This window comes from Ornithorhynchus anatinus, chromosome 2 (genome assembly GCF_004115215.2).
Source record: "Ornithorhynchus anatinus isolate Pmale09 chromosome 2, mOrnAna1.pri.v4, whole genome shotgun sequence".
Taxonomy (NCBI): domain Eukaryota; kingdom Metazoa; phylum Chordata; class Mammalia; order Monotremata; family Ornithorhynchidae; genus Ornithorhynchus; species Ornithorhynchus anatinus.
Window position 1 is genome coordinate 35,899,123 of NC_041729.1, and position 23,664 is coordinate 35,922,786.

Consider the following 23,664-nt stretch of genomic DNA (forward strand, 5'->3'; position numbering starts at 1 on the left):
GGAACTGTTTCTATACCCAGCGCCTAGAGAGGGGTCTACACATCTGAGGACCTACAAGCCACTTTTGGCCTAGGGTTTGGTCTTTGTATTTTGCTTCAAAAGGGCTGAGAGCTCCCTCTTTGGATTAGAGACATTTGCAAGGTGGAAAGGCAGAGCCCGACTGGGGTCAGTCAGTCTAGACGCGCAGGGAACTCGTCTGTCAACTCTGTTGTATTTTACCCTCTTAAATGTTTAGTGCAGTACTCCGCACATAGTAAGCACTCAATAAACACCAGGGATTGACTGACAGTGCTACCAAGAATGGCTGGGGTTTGACAATCAAGGGTATTTATTAAGTGCATATAGTGTTCAGGGCACTGTACTAAGCATTTGGAAGAGAATGCAACAGAGTTGACAGACAGGATCCCTGCTCTCAAGGAAGTTCCAGTTTAGTGTACCGTGATTGTGATTGAGTCCCACAAGGGTCAAGGACTGTGTTCAGTTCCCACCTGTGTATTTTCTCCCAGCGCTTAATACCCTCTGAGAAAGCTTAATGCCCTCTGAGAAAAGACGGAAGGTCCATCGCAAAGGGGAAGGAACAGACAGTGAAATGACAGAGAGGCAGCATCAGGAATAAACAAGGCCTGGAACAGAAGGTGGCATTTTTTCCCCCTCACCACTCCTCTTCCCTGAGTCTGCTCAGTCAGCAGGCCAGGGTTAGCCTATAGTTTTGTAGCCACCAAAGACCAGCTGTTCCAGCTTTACTTCAAGTGCTAATTTTTCAGCAGAGGAGTTTGGCTGAGGGTAATCTGGGGACTGGATTTTTGGGAGCCCAAATATTCCCAGAGACCCTCTCCGTCAGCCAGCTCCCTGGGAGCAGTAGCTCTGTTTAAAGTCACTGCAGGTTGGATGGCTCCGGTTACAAACACGCTGCGCCCAACGCCAGAGGGGACCTTATTCTCGAGAGCGGGGAGAGGGGGAACCCGGACCAGGAGAGGAATTATAACGGGGGCACGGAAAAAGCCAAACCCCTAAATCTCCACGATCTTTCAGAGTCGTCCCGTGATAGGATGCCCGCCTCCATCCCAAAGCTATGGGGGAGGGAGTTATCTCACTCCATTTCCTAGAGATGGGGAGGATCCTCCCCTGCCAAATGAAACTCCAGTGACTGACCATCACACCCACCTTGGAATTGGAATCACTGGCATTAATGGAGTGCTCTCTGTATGCAGGGCACTGTACTATGCTCTTGGGAGAGGTACAGTAGAGTTAGTAGAAATGATTTCTGCCCTCAAGGATCTTCCAATGTAGAAGAAGGCTCCTTTGAGCTTTCTTAAGATGCTCTTGCTTCATTCCAGGGATGGCTGGATGCTGAGGGAAAGACTTCCCGTCCAGGAGTAGGCAAAGGTTCTTCGCTGCAAGAGCTCATGTCAAACTGCCTCTTGCTGCCCCGGCCGTTCAACAAGCGACATCTCCTCTGTGAAGGTGGATGAAAGTCTTATTTCAACCACTGGGAGGTTCTCATGAGATTGGGAGTTAGGGCTCTGCGGACCGATCAGAAGAGCATTTTTGCAGAAAGGTAAAATCCATAACTCGGGCAAACAGAAGAGCTGTTCAGCAGGGCATCTGAGAGAGTGAGTAGGAAAGATTGGGGGGGGGGGTGTCCCATAAGGGGCACAAGCCGGTGTTGGGAAGGAGGGTCATGGGAAGCAGGAGGAGGGAGCTCTTAGGAAAGAAGCAGGATGAAGAGCTTTTGAACCGCGTGAGGAGGGGAAAGCAGCAGTAGCCAGCCATAAACCGCCGCCCCCCGCCCCCAAACTAGAACATTTTCTGGCCGATCTTATTCTCTGCTAATGATTTGCCTCAAAATTAACCCGAGGTTTAGGGAACTTGGGCTTCAGGTTGCTCCCTGATGCACAGGGTTGAGCTTCCCTTTTCTGGTCCCCAAGACCCTTTCCAAAGAAGCTGTTCCTCAGGAGACTCCAGGCAAAGCAGTCAAAATACAAACCCACACCTCTCTGATTCCAAGTCCTGCTCAGGTCCTGGAGGGAACAAATATCTGTTGCTGAATGGTACATTCCAAGCGCTTAGTACAGTGCTCTGCACATAGGAAGCACTCAATAAATACAATTGAATGAACCAACGAATACCCTGAAACATTTAGCCGGGACCGGCTCCTCCCTTGGGCCTTACCCCAGCTAGCTCTGAGAAGGGATGGCGCTGGGGTAATCAGGCCCATACCTGGCCGACATTGGTACTGGAGAATCACGTCCAGGAGGAGGGCTGCTGAGGGGCACCTTGTCCCCTGAAGCCTGGGATGCAGATGCCGCCGCTGAAGGGGTGCAGTCCTTGGTGGTGACGGTAGCAAATGGCCAAGGGAGATTTTGCCGGGCAGAGCGGACAAGCGTTCCGCGTGACCGGCAGCTGAACGTGGGCTTGAGACATAAGCAGGGGGCGTTGCGAAGGGTCAGCCTCCGTGGCCCTCCGCTGATGGAAAGACCCTCGGGTTCAGAACCCCCGCCCCCCAATCCGCAGAGGCAGCGAGAAGCCCGCCGAGGAACCCGATGGGACAACCGATTCCAAAGAAGGATGAAGGGACCCGGCGGGGAGTCCTCTTTCCCACTTGAGGGGCGCGGCGTCCTAGAGAAGATTCGTGGAGCGGGGCGCGTGCCCTTTGGAAAGCCTGGCGATTCCAGCAGCGTCCGGTGAGCCCTCGCTGGCCCTAGGAGACCCGGAACAAGGTGTCCGTCTCCCACAAGCCTCTTCAGAGCCCAGAGCACACATCTTCAGGGGGACCTGCCTCTGTTTGGTGTGGTAGAACAACTGGATTTGAAATTTGGGGTTAAGGAATAGCTCTGAGGTCTGGACTTGGACCAGACTATTCTTCCATCCAGGCCTCATCCCTTCTTTCCTCCCCAACTGCAAGGAGGACAGAATGGGGGACAATGGGGGCAGTGACTGGGCCCAGAGCAAGTAAGAGGAAGGTTTTCTCCCCACCTGTGTAAACCCCCACTGTTGGGGGGGCATGAAGAAGCAGGGAAACCTCCCCCCGCATCAACCCTAGTAACCTCCACCCCCAAAGCCCGACCCATAGCATCCTGCCTCCACCTCTAGCAATGGATTCAAAACTGTCGAGGTCCACGGAAATCGATGAATTCTTGTTGATGGGAAGGAGCCCACGCACCCAGTCACCGCTCTCGAAGATCAACTTTCCAGAAGGAGCAGTTGGAGCCCAGTTTTCGACTTGGATTCCTGCTCCTCACTCTCCAAGACGGACAGATCACGGAGTGGGGGGATGGAAGAGCAGGGAGAGAATATTCGAGTGGGGGGGGGGGGGGTGTGCTCACGTTCATGGGTGGTTTCTCAAAGTGGAGCCAAGGGATACTGGAAAGATCTGTGGGAAGCCCCAACCGGAGAGAACAGGAGGGTGCGGTAGAGAAAAAGTGAGGAGATACTGGGGAACAGAGACCCTGGGTGCAGGGCATGAATTTGGAAGGCAAACAGAGGGTAAAAATGAGGAAGAATCAGTGACATTTAGTCTGATCTGAACCACGACCTTCTGACATTCTACGGCTAGGGATTCGGAGGTCAGGAAGAGTCACTTCCAGTACTCTGTGCCTCCCTTTTACCATCTGTAAAATGGACTGGCAGAGCTAACTCTTTCCTCTGTTTCCTCCCGCCACCTCGCCAGAGTTCCCCCAGCGATATTGTGTGGAAGAAGCAGGTCCCTCGGGAGAAATCCAAGCTATGGGATCATGATGTGGAAACAAGAGTCCCTTTCACTGCAGATGTGGGACTCACGTCACCACTTACCCAAACGGGGCACCTCAAAGCCGGCTCTGTGAAAGGGAAGGGACAGAGACGGACACACAGGAAGATAGAGGCCAGCTGGCAGCCAGCAAGGTTCCCCTTATCTCTGTTTTCAGTCTTTCCCTCCCAAAGAGAGACCGGAGAAAAATCCAGGCTGGGTTTTCCGTTCAACTGCTGCTGCTCCGGGGGCAGGGCTTTGGGGGGGGGGGGGGGGGGGAAGGAAGGGAGAAGGGGGAAAGAAAAATAGCTAATGAATTTCAGGGCTACCTCAGAGACTGAGAAGACTGGAGTTGGAATAACAGGCGGCCCTCCCCTTTTCGCAGAGACTTGCTTGTAAATTCAATAAGGCCGCAGCCTGAAAGTGCCTCTTACCCCGATCCACCCTTTCCTCTCCCAGAGCAGATCCTATCGGAATCCTGCACTCAGTTCAAACGGCCACAGTTTCACCTCCCCTTTGTGCAGGCAGCCACCTGCACCCGCGAAAAGGAGAAAGGAAGAGGGAAAGCAGAGGTTCCTGCATTATCTTCCTCAAATGCAGCCAAAATCTGATTTAAAAAAAAGAAATCCCTTGCCTTCTCCTAATCAGATTCACTGATGAGATGCTTAGGGGCTCTGCCTGAGGCTGTCTATTTACCAGACCTTGCCCTGTACTGGGGTATATTTACCCAGCAGTACAATAAGCAGCGAAGCAGCGTGGCTTAGTGGAAAGAGCCCGGGCTTGGGAGTCAGAGGTCGTGGGTTCTAATCCCGGCTCCGCCACCTGTCAACTGTGTAACTTTGGGCAAGTCACTTCACTTCTCTGTGCCTCAGTTCCCCCACCTGTAAAATGGAGATGAAGACTGTGAGCCCCACGTGGGACAGCCCGATTACCTTCTGTGCACCCAGCGCTTAAAACAGGGCTTGGCACATAGTGAGCATTTAACAAATAACAAAATTATTATTATTATTACCCTGCAAATCACCTCCCGGTCACTTCTTTTGAACTTGTTGACTCCTTTTCCAGATAACTTGGAACTGCTTCAGGTCAAGGCCATTCTCCTACTACAGCCCAGCCCACACACTCTGCTCCTCTTACGCCAATCTTCTCACTATATCTCCATCTTGTCTATTTTTTGCCCACATCTGGCCTGGAACGCTGTCCCTCTTCATATCCAACAGACAATGACTCTTCCCACCTTCAACGCCCTAAATAAAGGCCCATCTCCTCCAAGAGAGCTTCCCAGACTAAGCCCTCCTTTCCTCTTCCCCCACTCCCTTCTGCGTTGTCCTGACTTCCTTCCTTTATTCATCCCCCAGCCCAGGCCCAGAGCACTTATGTACGTATCTGTAATTTTATTTATATTAATGTCTGTCTCCCCCTCTAGATGGTAAGCTCACTGTGCGCAGAGAATGTATCTGCTATATTGTACTCTCCCAAGTGCTTAATACAGTGCTGTGCACACAGTAAGCATTCGATAAATACGACCGACTGAATAAAGAGGAAACTCCTTGCTCCTATGTTCTACTGAGTCGGAGGTGCAGCCCCATATGGAGTGAAAGCTCACCCTTCACTCATGTCCCTTTTCAGCTTTTCACCCTAAAGGGTAGTAACCTTTTCAGTCTCTCCTCCTATAGACCCTCCTCCATCCCACCGATCAACTGGTTTGCTTCTCCCTTCTAGGCCTCACTGTGGGCAGGGAATGTGTCTACCGACTCTGTTATACTGTTTTACCGTACTCTCCCCAGTGCTTAGTACAGTGCTCTGCACACAGTAAACACTGAAACACGATTGACTGTCTCTCGGTACTTTCTCCAGCTCAATAGGTCCTTGCTAAGATGGGGTGACCAGAACTGCACTTGCAGATGAACGTGAGCACGGTCTGTTGAAGCAGCATGGCCTACTGGCAAGAGCACGGGCCTGGGAGTCAGAGGTCGTGGGTTCTAATCCCGGCTCCGCCACTTGTCTGCTGTGTGACCTTGGGTAAGTCACTTCATTTCCTCGGTGCCTCAGTTACCTCATCTAGAAAATGGGGATTGAGACTGTGAGCCCCACCTGGGATAATCCGATTGCCTTGTATCTTCCCCAGTGCTAAGAAAATAGTAAGTGCTTAACAAAGACAATGATTATTATAGTGGGAAAATTGTCCTCCGTGCTCACCCTGTTGATGCTGGGCATTTGGTTTGCTTTTTCGGCTACCAATGCACTTTGGGCAGGTGATGAAGGACTCCTCAATGCTAAGATTTTTCCCCAGTTATGACCCAAAAGAGCTTACCATTGCTTAGTTACATTTTGAATCATTCTTTCCTTAGACACATTACATTGCACTTGCGTTCAGTTGTTTTTTTGCCATTTTTGGTCCACTCCCTCAGCTTTATGAGAACTTTTTGCATTTCACCCCTTGGAAAAACTCAAGGTCATCTGATAACCCGGCAATTTCACCACACACGGCTTTTTTCCGCTCCTTTGGCAGCAAACCTTAGGGGGCCTCCCCCATTTATACCTCTCAATTCTCAAGTGGTCATTTATACCATCCTTTTGTTTGACATCTTTTTAACTGCTTTTCTATTGACGATGGAATTTTCCTCCAATCCCACGATTATTCAGCTTTTATAAAAGTCTTGGCAAAGTCCTTTTGAAAAAAAATCTAGGTATATCAGGTCTATTGGTTTCTTTTTTCACATGTTTTATTGATCCCTTCCAAGAGATCCAGGGGATTGGGAACATTAGACTGTAAATTTTCTTTTTAAATGGTATTTAAGTGCTTGCTGTGTGCCAAGTGCTGTTCTTACAGTTGGAGCACTGTCCTTGGGGGCAGGGAACATGTCTACCAACTCTGTTATATTGTACCCCCCAAGCATTATATTGTACTCCCTCTGCACACGATGTGCTTCTGCCTCTTGTCAGCTGTATGACTTTGAGCAAGTCACTTAACTTCTCTGGGCCTCAGTTCCCTCATCTGTAAAAAGGGGATGAAGCCCGTGAGCCCTATGTGGGACATCCTGATTACCTTGCATCGACCCCAGCGCTTAGAAGAGTGCTTTGCACATAGCAAACCCTTAACAAATGTCATCATTATTAAATACGATTGACTGGGAGGCTCAATTTCCTCTGGGAGAAACCAGGTTTTCTCCAAGTGCTCGCCAATCTTAAACCTGACGATAGACGCTGCCAATTTGCCAGTCCATAATTCCCGGGAAGCTTCTGCAGGAACTACTGCCAGACCAGAACTACAACCGATCCACCGGTATCACGGTTGTCGGTTTCAACAGCTTACGTGCCCCCGGCAGGCGTCACGCTGCTTCCTAGCAGATTCCTTCAGAACTCTCGGGCGGGAGCCATTAGATCCCAGATATTTTCAGACATGATGCTTAGCAATTTGGTCTAGAATATTCTGTTCAGCTGCTATAGTTTGAGCCAGTTTCTCTGACCCGCCCACTGCAGAAACAATCTGACTAGGGAATCGTCCTCAGGAAAGACCAAAGTAAGGAACTCACGGAGCTTCTCGACTGTCTTCTTCACACCCAGGGGCCCCGGCGATCCCCTAGCTAGTTTCCAGCAGACTTGAAGACTCCGTCCACGTATTGGCAGCTTTGCAATTCCTTGTGAGGCACTCTTCAAACTCCTTTTGGACCTGCCTAGATTTTTACTTCTGTTCGGTGACTTCCACTAAGCTTTCCCATTGAGGGGGCTGGAAGGTCTTCCTGACCCAATAGCTGTCACCTTGGGGACACGCTTCCATCCGACATGGTAAGTAACCCTCTGCAGTGGCCTTCATCTCCTTCTCCCACTCACTTCTGCATCGCCCTCGCACTTGGGTTTACGCCCTACCGCACCGACGTACGTATCTACAATTTATTTATATTAACGTCTGTCTCGTCTACTAGGCAGTAAGCTTGTGGGCTGGAACATGGCTACCAACTCTGTTATACGGCACTCTCCCGAGCGCTTAGAACAGCACTCCTCCCACAGTAAGCATTCAGTAAATACGATGGATCGATTGGGGTGGAAAATGGCCTAAAATCAAATGCCTAAAGCCAGTCATTGACCAATATAGAAAAATGAATTTTTGGAAAACGAAATCTATCTGGCAACAACTTTGACAGTCAAAATAACCCTCAGTGGAGTTAAGGTTAGGATTAAGTGTGGGGGTCAGAATACGAATATGTACCAGTGACTGATTTTGTTAATAATTGGACTACCAATGATTGGACATTAAACAATTAGTTTCGATTTTTTTTTTATGTAGCCTTGTAGTTCAAATGAATGAATCAATAAATACAAATGACCGACAAATTCAAATCTACTCTTGTAAGTAGCGATTTGAGAAGTTTTTTTAAAAAGATGCTAGGGTGGGGAGCTCTTTTTTCATTTTCCTTTTCCACACCTAGGAGTTCTAAGGTTAGGCAGATAGAGTCGGTACCTCGATTCCTAATACTCAATAGGCCCTAAATCTGTTTTTTTCTTAATATGGTATCCTTTAAGTACTTACTGTGCGCCAGACACTGTACTAAGCTCTGGGGTAGACACAAGATAATCAGGTTGGACCCAGTCCCCGTCTGACATGGGGCTCTCAGTCATCATCCCCGTTTTATTTCAGATGGGATAACTGAGGCAGAGAAGGGACTTGCCCAAGATTACAGAGCAGACCAGTGGCGGGGGTGGGATTAAAACCAAGCTCCTCTAACTACCAGGCCTATGCTCTTTCCCCCAGACCACACTGCTTCTGATTTCGAGAAGGCACTGTCAATGCTAGAAAGGTTTCCCAATTAATCTCCAAAATGTAACCCTACTCTATTACTATCACTAAACAATAATCAAAGGCAAGACCCAGAGGAGAATCCCATCTCCGTTTAAAACAAGCAACTCCAGAGGCCAGGATTTGATGAAAACTAAGGTCCCCTTGGGAAAGAAGCTTAAGCCTCTCTCTCAATTAACCACGGCCTGATTAGCATGTGGATTACCCCGGTCCCCTGCTTCTCCTCTTCCTCCGTCCCAAAATGCCCTCTTTTTGGTCATTTAAATGCAAGGTGAAAGAAGGTCTATGTATTTAGAAGCGATGAAACACCCATCAATTTTGCTGCTCGCCCGCAGTTCTTAAGAAATGGTTGCATGGGAAAAGAGGTTGAAACAATAGGCGAAGAAGAATTCTTCGGATTATTCCAAGATTTCAATTATCCATCCTCTTCCTGACCCCATTATCACCCAGATAACTGACAGATAGCTACAGAGAAATAAGCCCGACGATCAAGAATTTTATTTTTTCCCTAAGCCCTCCCTTCCTCTTCTCCCACTCCTGTATTACTCTGACTTGCTCCCTTTATTCATCCCTCCTCCCAGCCCCACAGCACTTAGGTACATATTTGTAATTTATATTAATGTCTGTCTCCTCCTCTAGATTGTAAAGCTCGTTGTGGGCAGGGAATGTGTCTGTTCTACTGTTTTCATTGTACTCTCTCAAACGCTTAGTACAGTGCTCTGGACACAGTAAGTGCTCAATAAATATGAATGACTGATTGATTTTGGGCCACTTTGGAAAAGACAGTTAAAAACATCTCTGCTCCTGAAATACATAGTAGAAAAGAAAAATATCTTTGAGGTCTAAGGTTATTTTCTGACAGTAATTACTTTTTTAAAAGCTATGACATTTTCAAAATCAAGTGTGCGCTTGGCAAAGACAAGTGGAAAAAGCCCGGGCTTGTGAGTCAGAGGTCATAGGTTCGAATCCCGGCTCTGCCACTTGTCAGCTGTGTGACTGTGGGCAAGTCACTTAACTTCTCTGGACCTCAGTTAGCTCATCTGTAAAATGGGGATTAACTGTGAACCTCACGTGGGACCACCTGATTATCCTGTATCTATCCCAGCGCTTAGAACAGTGCTCTGCACATAGTAAGCGCTTAACACATACTAACATTATTATTATTAAGTTTTTGTAAAATCTCTAGTTAAACATCTCAACCCAATTTTAAAGTTGGTAAAGGGAGAGTTATTTATTTTTTCCCCTGCATTTGAGCTCTGAACTCAGTGTCTTTTTTTTTTTTGGTAATGATATTTAAGCACTTACTATGTACCAGGCACTCTAAGACACGCTGGGGTAGATACAAGATAATCAGGTTGGACACAGTCCGTGTCTCACATGGGGTTTACAGTCTTAATCTCCATTTTACAGATGAGGTAACAGGCACAGGGATATCAAGTGACTTGCCCATGGTCACGCAGTAGACAAGTGGAGGAGCTGGCTTCATAACCCAGGTCCTCTGACTTCTAGGCCCGTGCTCTTTCCACTAGGCCATGCTGCTTCAGTGCTCTGCAACATTAATTTTATAAGCCAGAAACCTTGGAGGCTTTTTTACTTACTGTCCTTCATGCTATTTTATTGTCAATTCCTAATGTCGTCCTTCATAATTTCTCCAAAATCCACTTCTCCCTTTTCGGTCACTTGTATTTAATAATAATAATAACGATGGTATCTCTTAAGTGCTTAAAATGTGCCAAGCATTGTTTTAAGAACTGGGGTAGATACAAGGTAACTAGGTTGTCCCACGTGGAGCTCAGCCTTAATCCCCATTTTACAGATGATGGCACTGAGGCACAGAGAAGTGAAGCGACTTGCCCAAAGTCACCCGGCTGACAAGTGGCGGAGCCGGGATTAGAACCCATGACCTCTGACTCCCAAGCCCGTGCTCTTTCCACAAAGCCACGCCTGTATTTATTGAGCACTTACTGTGTGCAGAGCACCCTATTAAGCACTTGGGAGAGCACAAGAGAGTTGGAAGACACATTCCCTGCTCACGGCGGGCTTACGGTCTAGAGGACAGAGGCTGAATGACCAGATGCCTTTTGGGGTATAACAATCCTGACTGTAGACTCCTGGGTCTGAGTTGCGTCTACTTAATTTGCACCGTACTGCACCCCACGTAAATAATCCCTTTTAACAATGCTGAGAACCTCCTCTCTAGGCAGCACAAGGAAAGAACTGTTCAGAAGGCAGGGATAGCTGAGCCGTCTAAATCGGGTTCTAGTAAATCACTAGAAGCTGGAGCAGAGAGCAGCATTTTTGCTTTTAATTTTCCTTCTCAGATTGGCCCCCCAAATCCCTCATTCAGGGAGGGATCAATACCAAGTACCGGCTGAATTTTCATTGGCACTTTCTCCTCTCCGGTGGTTGAGATCTCTGGGCGGGAGGAGATGAATGGCATTATTCCTGACCTAGAGGGGAAGAACACCAGGGAATTCTCATCTAAATTACATTTGAACAAATTCCTAATATGGAGACACAGGGGGCCCCCACGGTGCCTCGCCGCTTGCTCTGCTGCATGGAATTTGAGTCAATTTCAAACTGATTGGGCTCCCTCTATGAACGTCCTCCAGATGCTGCCTGGGAAATGTGCCTGTGGCCAGCGTGAAGGGGGTAGCAAAAAAAGCCCGTCAAAATCCGCGGCCACAAGTACAACACAAAGCCAATAGCCGCAGCGGGCAGGAAGTGAGCTGATGGTAAAATGGAGAGTTCTTTTGACCTTCACTATATTCCTAGAGTGCCCCTACCCACCCCCAGACCATTTCACCCCCTGACAACAGCTAGGGGGGCTTCCAGGACAGGGTGATCATCTCCGCCCGAGTCCCAGAGAAGGTTGTAAATCACGGAAGAGCCGTCGGAACGGGCCACGTTAGAGCTGGGTCTTTTTATCTCCGGGTGGCCTTATGACGTTTTACCCAACAAAGCAATCAGAATGAGAAATGAGAACAAACTCCGTGGCCACCTCTCCCCTCCCCACATCTTCTCCTGTGAGGGCTCCGCTTTATCGCCTCCAAATGCAAGTGGGCCCGCAGAAGACATCTGATACACATATGCCCCCAAATGGCAGATGAGACCTGCAGCCTATTAAAACCCAGCAACGCCTCTCGGTCAGCTCATTCTGAGCATGAATGCAATTATTATCAGCATTCCTAGGTCTATGCAAGAAAAAACATCCTGTTGTCATCACGGAACCCGTAGGGCCTGGACGACCTTATGGCCCAAGCCCTTGCTTACAAACACAGACCACCCCAGACAATTTGCTGGGCCTTTCCATTTTGGTTTAGATTAGAGTAAGACTAGAAGAGACAGGGTTTGGGAGGGTGAGATCACAGATCCTTAGCTTTGCTGTAGGGCCTAGTAATCACTAGATTGTAATGAGTGTTTACTGTGGGCCGAGGATTGTACTGAGCGCTTGGGAGAGTGCAATATAACAGAGTCGGTGGACGCATTCCCTGCCCACAGTGAGTTTACAGTCTAGGGGACTTACAGTCTACAGTCTGGTAGGCGTGGAAGTTAATAAGAATAAGTAATAATAGTGGTATTTGTTAAGTGCTTACTATGTACCAAGAACTGTGTTCTAAGCACTGGTACAAGTTCATCAAAGGTCATCAAATTGGACTCAGTCCCTGTCCCACTTGGGGCTCACAGTCTCTATCCCCATTTTACAGATGAGGTAACCGAGGCACAGAGAAGTGAAGTGACTTGCCCAAGGCCACATAGAGGACAGAGGGCAGGGCCCGGATTAGAACCCGCATCCTCCGACTCCCCAGCCCGTGCTCTTCATTCATTCAATAGTATTTATTGAGCGCTTACTATGTGCAGAGCACTGTACTAAGCGCTTGGGATGAACAAGTCGGCAACAGATAGAGACGGTCCCTGCCGTCTGACGGGCTTACAGTCTAATCGGGGGAGACGGCCAGACGAGAACAATGGCACTAAACAGCGTCGAGGGGAAGAACATCTCGTAAAAACAATGGCAACTAAATAGAATCAAGGCGATGTACAATTCATTAACAAAATAAATAGGGTAACGAAAATATATACAGTTGAGCGGACAAGTACAGTGCTGTGGGGATGGGAAGGGAGAGGTGGAGGAGCAGAGGGAAAAGGGGAAAAAGAGGGTTTAGCTGCGGAGAGGTAAAGGGGGGATGGCAGAGGGAGTAGAGGGAGAAGAGGAGCTCAGTCTGGGAACGCCTCTTGGAGGAGGTGAGTTTTAAGTAGGGTTTTGAAGAGGGAAAGAGAATCAGTTTGGCGGAGGTGAGGAGGGAGGGCGTTCCGGGACCGCGGGAGGACGTGACCCGGGGGTCGACGGCGGGATAGGCGAGACCGAGGGACGGTGAGGAGGTGGGCGGCGGAGGAGCGGAGCGTGCGGGGTGGGCGGTAGAAAGAGAGAAGGGAGGAGAGGTAGGAAGGGGCAAGGTGACGGAGAGCCTCGAAGCCTAGAGTGAGGAGTTTTTGTTTGGAGCGGAGGTCGATAGGCAACCACTGGAGTTGTTTAAGAAGGGGAGTGACATGCCCAGATCGTTTCTGCGGGAAGATGAGCCGGGCAGCGGAGTGAAGAATAGACCGGAGCGGGGCGAGAGAGGAGGAAGGGAGGTCAGAGAGAAGGCTGACACAGTAGTCTAGCCGGGATATAACAAGAGCCCGTAATAGTAAGGTAGCCGTTTGGGTGGAGAGGAAAGGGCGGATCTTGGCGATATTGTAGAGGTGAAACCGGCAGGTCTCGGTAACGGATAGGATGCGTGGGGTGAACGAGAGGGACGAGTCAAGGATGACACCGAGATTGCGGGCCTGCCGGACGGGAAGGATGGTCGTGCCATCCACGGTAATAGAGAAGTCTGGGAGAGGACCGGGTTTGGGAGGGAAGATGAGGAGCTCAGTCTTGCTCATGTTGAGTTTTAGGTGGCGGGCCGACATCCAGGTGGAGACGTCCCGGAGGCAGGAGGAGATGCGAGCCTGAAGGGAGCCATGCTTGGAGAATGTGTTCTGAGAGGGTATAGCAGAGAAGAAGCCTAGAAGCCCTCGAGAGCAAAATAGGGACAGAATGGGACGACTACTTTATGAATTCCAAGACGGAAGCCCACAGGGCAACAGGAAAAGTTGAGGCGACCAGAGGTGGCTGTTAACACCACCATCCCAACTCAGCTCCGCAGATCTTTTCTTCAGTATTTCAAAGGCCTGGACAAAGAAGCACCAGGGGCAGCCAACCAAAGGGTTGTTTTGCAGGCCTACTGAAGAGAGAACTCAATTCAGGGAGCCCGTCCACTCAGTCATACCCCAACCGCATCGAAGCATCTCATGCAGCAACTTTTTCCCTCAAGGCTAAATAGTCCACTCTTTGCAACAGATGGGATCTTTCAGCGTGGCTTAGTGGAAAGCGCACGGGCTTGGGAGGCAGAGGACGTGGGTTCCGATCCCGGCTCCGCCACCTGTCAGCTGGGTGACCTTGGGCAAGCCGCTTCACTTCTCTGGGCCTCAGTTCCCTCATCTGTAAAATGGGGATGATTACCTTGTATCTACCCGAGCGCTTGGCACAAAGTAAGCACTTAATAAATAATACGATTATTTATCCAATCTCTCTACCAGGTGGGAAGTTACTCTATCAGGGGCAGAGCTCAGCTGGGACACTAAAGCTTTAGGATCACAGTTCCCGTAGGGAAAATGAGGGCGGCCAGGCCCAGCCGCCAAAAGCCTTCTCTGATGGGACTACTTCAGGGCAAAGTAGAGCTAGCCAGAACTCAATTGCCACCACCTGTTAGAGTTTAATCCAGTACACAAACACCAGGCAAGGAAAAAAGTCACGAGAGGCTATTCTGGGCTGTTAACTGAGAAATTTTCCCCTCCCTTCATCAGAGGCTGAACCCCTGACCTGGGAACACTTGAAGGCTATCACTCCACTCATCCAGGAGCGGAAGGGGAACTGGCTCAGCTCGGGGTACTGACGACCATCGATCGAGTCTTTTGCCCTAAAGTTGCTGAGGTGATGGACTTGGGGCAGGGTGAATGGAGAACGAACCGACTGGTTCTCTGGACAATCCGGCCTAGGCCTGGTCACCGTCTGATTTGGACCGACTGAGAAAACTTCAGCGGGACGACGAAGGATGAGGCAGCCTGGCCTAGTGGGTAGACCGTGGATCTGGGAATCGGAAGGACATGGGCTCTAATTCCAGCTCTGCCACTTAGCTGTGTGAACTTAGGCAGGTCACCTCACTTCTTTGGGCCTCAGTTACCTCAACTGTAAAAGGGGGATTAATGCCATGAGCCCCGTGTGGGACACGGACGGTGTCCAACCTGATTAGCTCGTATCCACCCCAGCGCTTAGAGCAGTCCCTGGCACACAGTAAGTACTTAACGAAGACCCCCATCATCGTGAACCCTGAAGACGTAACTTCCTCTACTCCTTGAGATCCTCTTTCATGATCCTGAGGTGCTCCGCTAGGAAGATTTTAAGGGATGGGGGAAGCCTTTAAATAGCACAACTTAGTTCTTAGTGTAATCCTTGCCTTCCATGGGTTCCGTGGCAGAGAAATGAACCCCAGGCTGCTTTCGCTACGGAGCCAAGGCCGATCCTGCCTCCGCCACTTTCCTGTCCTTTTCTGCAAGCTCCCCTCAACCCAAGATGCCACAGAGCAGCACGCAAAGACCCTCCGTTGCCGCAGTGGTTTCTTCTCTACCTTGCTTCGAACCGTAGTCAGAGTTGAACTCTGTGGTGCAGAAGGGCTCCGAGCCTCTTCATCATCTCCGCGATGTAGAGGGGGACATCTGGGGTGCTGTGGCATCCGGGGTGAGCCCTGCTGAGCAGAGAGGAGGCTCCAAGCTGCTTCAACTGTGGAGCCGACGCTACCCCGCCCCTTCCCCGCCCCCCCCTCGCCAACAGCAGGCCCCGAAGACGCCTCCATGGGGTACCGGTGCCTCTGTGCCAATGCACAGCCTCCCCCCCATTGCTCCCAGGGCCCGGCTACAGTGTCAGACTGGTTCCAGCAACCAACTTCCACCACCCTCACCCCGATGCCAAGGTGCCACGGTTCACCCCCCCAACCCTTGCCCCGGCACATAGCCCGCAGCTCTCCCGGAGCCTCTCCCACATCAGGATGCCTCCAACCCATACCCCCTCATGGTCTGGGATTCATTCAATCGTATTTATTCAGCGCTCACTGTGTGCAGAGCACTCTACTGAGCGCTTGGGAAAGTACAATACCACAGTGAACGGGGACATTCCCTGCCCACAAGGAGCTCACAGTCTAGAGGGGCAGGAGACAGACATCAATATAAAGAAATAAAAGAAATAAAATTAGAGATATATACATAAGTGCTGGGGGGCTGGTGAGGGGGCGGGGAAGAGCAAAGGGAGCGAGTCAGGGCGACGCAGAAGGGAGTGGGAGATGAGGAAAAGCGGGCTTTAGTCTGGGAAGGCCGCTTGGAGGAGAGGGGCCTTCAGGGAGCTTTTGAAGAGGGGGAGAGGATTGACACAAGCTCCATGATTCTCCAACACCTTGATATTTTGAGGGTGCCCCCTCCCCACCCCTTCACCTCTGGGCTGAATTGTACTTTCCAAGCGCTTAATACGGTGCTCTGCACACAGTAAGCGCTCAATAAATACGATTGAATGAACGGACTACTTGGCTCCCAGATGGCGGATCGGGCCAAGGAGGTGGAGGTCAGCAAGAATGTTGGCGGGGGGGGGCAAAGAGTGATGAACGGATACCACTGGAGACCGAAAGATGCCACAGTCCTGCTTATCCACCACTGAGAAGCCATAAAATCCAACTGGTCTAACGGGGACTAATGATGGTTCTCTCCGATGGGTTCATCTTCGGTAGGGCCAGAGGGGGCTGACCGTGTCAGCTGGGGGTTGGTCTATGCGAACAGCTGGATGCTGCCCACGCTCAGTACCTGGACCGTGCCCAGACGTCCCGAAAAGTGGGATTAAAGGTGCCTGGCTTGGAACGAGCTTTTGTCCGTCTTCTCTAGGCTACACTTCTCTGGGAGTGATAGCACTTAGAGCCTCTGACTGCGGTTCTTGAACTGCTGCTTCACTGTAAGGGTTTTAGAAGCAGCACAGCCTGGAAGTCAGAAGGACCTGGATCCTAATTCCAGATCTGCCACATCTGCTGTGTGACCTTCGGCAAGTCGCTTAATTCCTCTGTGCCTCAGTTACCTCATCTGTAAAATGAGGTTAGACCGTGAGCCCAACGTGGGACAAGGACTGTGTCCAAGCTGATTAGCCTGTATTTAGCCCACTGCTTAATATGGTGTCTGTCATATAATAAGCGCTTAAATACTACAGTTAAAAAAAGAGGACTTGGGCTAATCATTTTATCTTTCCGGTTTTCAATTTCTCCGACTGTGAAGGGGGTCCCTTCCTAACAATTAATAGGTAAAGTAATTTTTTTTAAGTACTTTCAATTCCTTTCTGTAAGCTCTATGAGGACAGATTACACTAAAAAGTGCTTAAAGAGGATTTTAAATGCTCTGCAGGGACATTAAACCTTACTCTATTAATATTTATTATTCAGAGGATGGTGATCAGCTGTCTGTCACCTCCACAGAACACAGGAGAAATGGGCTTGAACTGTAGCATGAGGCGTTTAGTTAACCTAAAAAGATTTCCTGTCACAGTTTTCAAACCCTGTGGGAATTGGGAAGGGAAGGGAATTGAGAAGGGAGCAATTATATCCCGTCTCAGGAGGCCTTTAGGAAGAGTATTTTTATTTGTCTGGCATCTTTTAGGTCCTGCTCCCAGACGGGGGGAGAGACACGATGACCTCCCAAAATCCCTCCCAGGGCCCGATCCCACTGGATATCGGAGCAGATTTGGGTTTTTCTTTTTTTTTTTAATAATTGCCTGAAATCCCCTCTAGACCATAGGCTCCTTGTGGGCAGAGAACCCGTCTACCAACCCTACTGTATTGGACTCTCCCAAGGGCTTAGTACAGTGGTCTAGAGCAGGCAGTGTTGGGGAAGTAGCATCATCAGAGGACAACTGGATCAGGCACAATGGATCAAGATGTCTAAACTTCCTCTTTGTATCCTGCCACACTGACGGTACAGTGTTCCCACCAGCACAAGCAAATCCTTGATAAGAACCTGCCCAGAAAGGGTAAATAAACCAAGTGAGGTCCCATCTAGGTCCACCAGGTCCTGAACATAAATGATGATCGCACGCCGGCATCTTCTTCTAGTAGCTATGCCCCTTTTCTAGCAAAGTGGCCACGTTCAGAGAAAAGCCAGGTCTCTGGACACTGACAACTAACTGTGGCATTGCCGGACCCCGCTTTCTGAGCCGAAGACACTAATTTAAAAGATGAGCTCCACTGTTCAACGAGGAGGAGTAAATGTGAAGGGGTCTTGGAGGTGACGGCTAGAGTTTACAAAATGAGAGATTTACAAACTCAAGATTTCCGTTCTATTCATTAAGTAGGCGATGAGGCTACCCCAGGCGATGTTAAAGAGGAAAAAGAGTGACTCTGGTAAGAGTTCTCCACCGAGGAGAGAATCCTAGGATGCCTTAGAAATGAACCCCTCCATTTACAGCAAGACCCTCTGTGAATAAAACCCACTGCACACGTCCCATAAACCTGCGCTCAGCTCAGAGCCTGGCGCATAGTGAGCGCTTAACAAATAACACTAAAAAAAAAGAAAATAAGCCAATTTGCCCCCAATTTGCAGAGTTCATGAGAGTCAGTTAGTGTCATAATTCAGCTACGTATTTTCTAAAACCAACGCAAATCCAGATCACCCGTTAGGGTGGATTCTGCTTCTCCCCACCACCTTCCCAAGGGAGTGGTGATGACCCAGCCACAGGGGAGGACCAGTAAGGAGGCAGAAGAAACTGCAGCTACCCTCCCGTAATCTTCTCTTCTCTATTTCAGGTGGCAGGGATGGGATGTGTAAAGAGGAGGTTCAGCGTTCATTTATTCGACTGTATTTATTGAGAACTTACTGTGTGCAGAGCACCGTACTAAGCACTTGGGAGAGTACAATATAATAATAAACAAACTCACCCCCCGCCCACAACAAGCTTCCAGTCTAGTGCCCTGCGGAGGTAGGCACTAGGAAGCATCAATCCACACGGAGAATCCTAGGTTATGGGATGACGACAATCGGTGGTATTTATTGAGCTCTTTACTGTACTAAGCGCTTGGGAAAGTACAATGCCACAAGGTTGTACTGATGACATTACAGTGGAAACCTATCAACCTCCCTCTGGCAAAGAACACGCATGAGTTGAAAGCAGAGTTAGTCTCATTCTTCCCTTTAAAATGTAAGTTCCTGGAGGGTAGCGGCGATGATGCCCTGCTCCAGGACTGGCACAATAAATACTAAATCACACAATCACCCCACGAGCCTAAATTTTAGACAACAGCTTGGGCTAAGCCCTCACCACCTCCACCCAGAAGGCTGGGTTTTACTCTTTTATGCCTCTACTTTAAATTTCTCTCTCAACAAACCCTCGTTTATCTTCGAGGATTTGTTCTGTTTTCGCTTCACCCAAGAGCAACTCAAAGAGCTACACTCTGTGTAATTAGGGCTAGGTGGGTGGGAGAGAGGGTCAGGAGAAAAATTTAGAAATATCAACAAGAACCAGACTGACTGATTGAAGCAGTCTGGAGTGGATATTAATTTAAACACAAACCAAAGTTTCTCCCACCGCCCCACTCTGCAATTTTCAGAGGACTCAAAGATAACCACGGCTTCTCCCGAAGGCATTCTAAACCTGAGAAGGAGAAACATCATCATCACGACACTTTCACAACCAACAATCAGAATTCTTGCCAAAAGCAGGGACTTGCGCTTAGCCAGCGGTACGGCTTTGTTTCGGGGGGCTGCTTGGTAGTTCCTGGTAGGGTTGGGGGGATTTAGGGAAGCAGCGTGGCTCAGTGGAAAGAGCAGGGGCTTGGGAGTCAGAGGTCATGAGTTCGAATCCCGGCTCTGCCACTTGTCAGCTGTGTGACTGTGGGCAAGTCACTTCACTTCTCTGTGCCTCAGTTACCTCATCTGTAAAACGGGGATTAACTGTGAGCCTCAGGTGGGACAACCTGATTATCCTCTATCTACCCCAGCTTTTAGAACAGTGCTCGGCACATAGTAGCGCTTAACAAATACCAACATAATAATAATAATAACAATTTAGAAGAGGACCTTTCAAAGACAATACGTCACTGCGAGTTCTCAAAAAACTCAACTTGGGCAACAGGATAGAAAGGTTCGGAGAAAAGCAGGCTTCCTTACTACTAGGGTCTAAGACTGGGTGTTTCATCTCATATATATGAGATGGGAGAAGTGGGCGGCACTTACATAGTGTGGGGAGGGTGGAGAAAGTGTTCACTAAAAGTTTCTTCGAGTTTTCACAGGGGATAGGGTGGGGCTTCATGCAATGGGAGGTTTTTTCTTTTCTTTTTTACAGAAAACAGACACAACCGATGTTCTGCGGGCTTTGTAAAAATGAATTCGTTCGGCGCTTTCGTCGGTCTTTTCTCGCCCCACCTCCCTCCAAGGTCGCCACGGGGTGGAAGGGCTTCTACACTGTGTTCCTCGCTGTGCTCCTCCAGAGCGATTCATCCCAGGCTCATCTGCCAAAGCAGTGGTTCCACCCCAGAATGCGGGTCCCGCTGAACTTAGTCTGCGCTGAGGAAATGCTTCGACTGAGCCAGGGACAATGTGTTGGGGATGATAAAGGTGGCATCTGCTAAGCGCTTACTATGTGCAAAGCACCGGCCTAAGCTTCCCGGCCCAGACTAAGTTGCGGAAATTCAACTCTTTCCCTCCACTCGGATTTAAACCGGCAGGGAATTTAACCTCCACCTCACGGCTACCCTTGCACAGTCGGAGCCCGGCAAAGCCACCAGAGATCAGAAAGCACATGGCGAGTCAGATCAGGACCGGTCGCGACGTGAGTTGCAAGTTGTGTTGTTTTTGTTGTGTTCTGTTATGTTCGGTTTGTTGTTTTTCTCTATCTGCAACTGGGACTTGGTTCTCAGGCCCTTTTTTGGTTTTTTCGTCGTTCAAAATCAAAGCTACAGGCAAGGAAGTCCGGGACGATGAATGCGTCGACCTCCTTGGCCTCTTTACGAAGACAGGTGTCTGTCTACACCCCCCCCCCCCCAGACTGGAGCAGACGGGGGAAAGAAGAACGGTAGAGAAAATGACCCTCCAGGACCCCGGGGGGATGGTGACAAGGTATTTTGGGAGTCCGACTCCCCAGGCAAGGGTCTCAGATAATAATGTTGGTATCCGTTAAGCGCGTACTGCGTGCCGGGCGCTGTTCTGAGCGCCGGGGGAGCCACGAGGTCATCAGGTCGTCCCCCTCGGGGCTCCCGGTCTCCACCCCCATTTTCCAGATGAGGGAACGGAGGCCCAGAGAGGTGAAGCGGCTGGCCCGAAGTCACACAGCCGACAAGCGGGCGGGATCGGAACCCACGACCTCCGCCTCCCGAGCCCGGGCTCTTTCCGCGCCGCTCGGACACATCCCCTTCCCCCTCCGGCCCACCCCCGCCGCTCTGGAATCCGGTCGGCCCTCTGGCCGTAACGGGGGGGGGGGGGGGGGTCGAGGCCGTGGCAGAAAAATAACAGAAAGGGAGAAGTCACCCGGTTCGGAGAAAGGGGGAGAAAACAGATCCGGTCCCCGTTTTAGCTAGAGGGCGGTCTTGGCAACGCCGAGCCGGGCGCTCGCTCTCCTCGCAAACAAAAGATAGAGGAAGAGCGGGGAGGGAGCCGAGGGGAGGAGAGGCAGAGGGGGGGGGGGGAGAAAGGAAAAGTGAGGGGTCGCCGGCGGCTTTACGTTACCATTCAGTCTGACCGTGAACTGCCTCCGTTTCCGATCGTGTTCCACTTGGATGGGGCAGTTCTGCTCCAAGATGTTGAGCTGAGCCGAATGGGCCATGGTACCGGCCCGGCCTTTCCTGGGGATTGCTCTGTGTGGGTTGGGGTGGGGGTCGTCGGGGGGCTGGCGGTGGGGCCCGGAGGTCCGTGGGTCCGGCCCGGGGGTCCGGTCCGTGGGTCCGGCCCGGGGGTCCGGCCCGGGCCCCCGCTCTCTGGGGGCAGCGGCGGGAGGGGCGCGCAGGAGGCCGACGGGACCGGCCCGACTGACACCCGGCAGCGGCAGCAGCAGCAGCCGCCGCCGCCGCCGCCGCCGCCGCAACAAAAAGCCAGGAAATCAGCTGTGAAGTCACATGGCGGGCCCCCACCCAATCGCCGGCCCCACTTTTTGTTTTCATACATTCCGATCGACTCTTAAAGTCACACCGCACCCCCTCCCTCGCCCTCTCTCTTCTCCCCTTCCTCTCCCTTGTCTCTTTCTCTCCCCCCCCTTCCCTCCTCTTTCTCTCCCCCCTCTCTTCCTCTCCCTTGTCTCTTTCTCTCTCTCCCCCCTTCTCCATTTCCTTTTCTCTTTCTCTCCCCTGTCTCTCTCTTCCCCCCTCTCTCCCCTCTCTCTCCCCCCTTCCCCCTCTTTTTCTCTCTCCCCTCTCTCTCTTCCCCCCTTTCTTTCCCTTGTCTCTTTTCTCTCTCTCCGCCTCTCTCTTCCCCCCCCCTTTCTCTCTCCTCTCTTCCCCCCTTCCCCTCTCTCTTCTCTCCCCGTCTCTTCCCCATCTCTCTCTCTTCCCCCTCCCTCCTTCCCCCCATCTCCCCCCCTTCCACCGTCTCTCTCTTCCCCCGTCTCTCTCTCTCTCCCCACTCTCTTTCTCTCTCCCCCTCTCTCTTCCCCCTTCCCCCCCTTCATTCACCCTCCCCCTTCTCCCCCTCTCTCCCCTCTCTCTCTCCCCCTCCCAACTTTTTGTTGTTACTCTTCTTTTAGGGCCCCACGGTGTTGATCGATTTCCCCAATAAAATGATTCATTTTAATTTGGGGACCTCCCTCCCCCCCCAAAAAAAAAGTCGGGCTTCCTCCTCTAGGGAACAAATCTCTCCGCTCAGTAAGCCCTCGTTTATCCCTAAGTGAGGCTTTTCCACGGTTCTAGAACCGTGGAAAAATAATTACGGTATTTGTTCGGCGTTTACTACGTGCCAGGCGCTGTTCTGAGCCCTGGATCGGATACAGGATAATTGGGTTGGGCACGGTTCCTGTCCCACAAGGGGCTCATAGTCTCGATTCCAACTTTACAGATGAGGTACCTGAGGCCTAGAGAGGTGAAGTGACTCGCCCAAGCTCAGACAGCAGGCAAGTGGCAGAGCGGGGATTAGAACCCACGACCTTCTGACCCCCAGGCCTGTGCTCTTTCCACTACGCCATGCTGCTTCTCTATTCCAAATTCCAGATGGTTCCATTATGGGAAATACATCGAGCCCGTTCAAAGATTCTTTTACCGTGGGGAGATTTTTAGGCAGAGAGGACGACAACCCGGGGCTACTTAAACTGGATAGTTGTTACCTGGCTAAGCCTGCCCCGGGGAGTAATTTTGCATTTTTGATGGATGGAAAAAGACTCAAGAGTTACGCGGTGCCCGTGATGTAACCGGACTTCCAAACTCTTAATCAGCACGCTCCTGCCGTGACTTTAGGAGAACGGAATGCGGTTGGGTTGTGGATTCCCCCCCTACTCGGCTTGATTAGATTACAGACAGACCCAGGACCCGAAGTGCTTTCTTTCCATAATCTTCCGTGTCATTCCGACACAGAAAAACAAAAACAACTGCTAACAGGAGGAAGTGTCTCCAAATGGATAGAGCGTCGATTGGGAATCGAGAGGATTTGATTTCATTCTCTCCGCCTCTTGCTGTGTGACTTAGCAAGTTTTCAACAAGGGGACTGATAATGCATCCTGCTGATGTTTGAACGTGAATCAAGTGATGTTTGATTTTTTAAAAAATGGTATTTGTTAAGTGCTTACTTTGTGCCTGAGTTACCTCCTCGGTAAAATGGGGATTGAGCCCGTGAGACCTATGTGGGACAGGAACCGCATCCAACGTAATTCTCTGTTTTCTGCTCCGGCGTTTACTTCGGTGCCTGGCACATAGTGAGTGCTTAACAGACACCACAATTATTACTGTCGGTGGAAGTGCGTCTGGGCAGTGGAAGGGCCCGGGGAGCAAAGGCGTTGAAGCGAAAGAACCTGGGCAGTTCTCAATCTGTAGGATCAGTCTCTGAATAGTCTTGACCGGAC

At 50.4% G+C, this 23,664-nt stretch overlaps 1 protein-coding gene across 7 annotated transcripts in view; it reads right to left on the reverse strand.

The window, feature by feature from the left end:
• NATD1 (N-acetyltransferase domain containing 1) overlaps positions 1-21,528 on the reverse strand; it is a 48,239-nt gene extending 26,711 nt beyond the window's left edge. For 6 of the 7 annotated variants that reach the window (XM_029053942.2, XM_029053949.2, XM_029053937.2 and 3 more), the window contains exon 1: positions 21,351-21,525. In XM_029053942.2, the coding sequence (XP_028909775.1) occupies positions 21,351-21,447 (97 nt within the window). In that variant the 5' untranslated portion in view covers positions 21,448-21,525. Of the gene's footprint in view, positions 1-21,350 lie in introns of all 7 variants that reach the window. The other variant, XM_029053955.2, reaches the window with a different exon arrangement.
• Between the last annotated feature and the right edge of the window lie 2,136 nt (positions 21,529-23,664).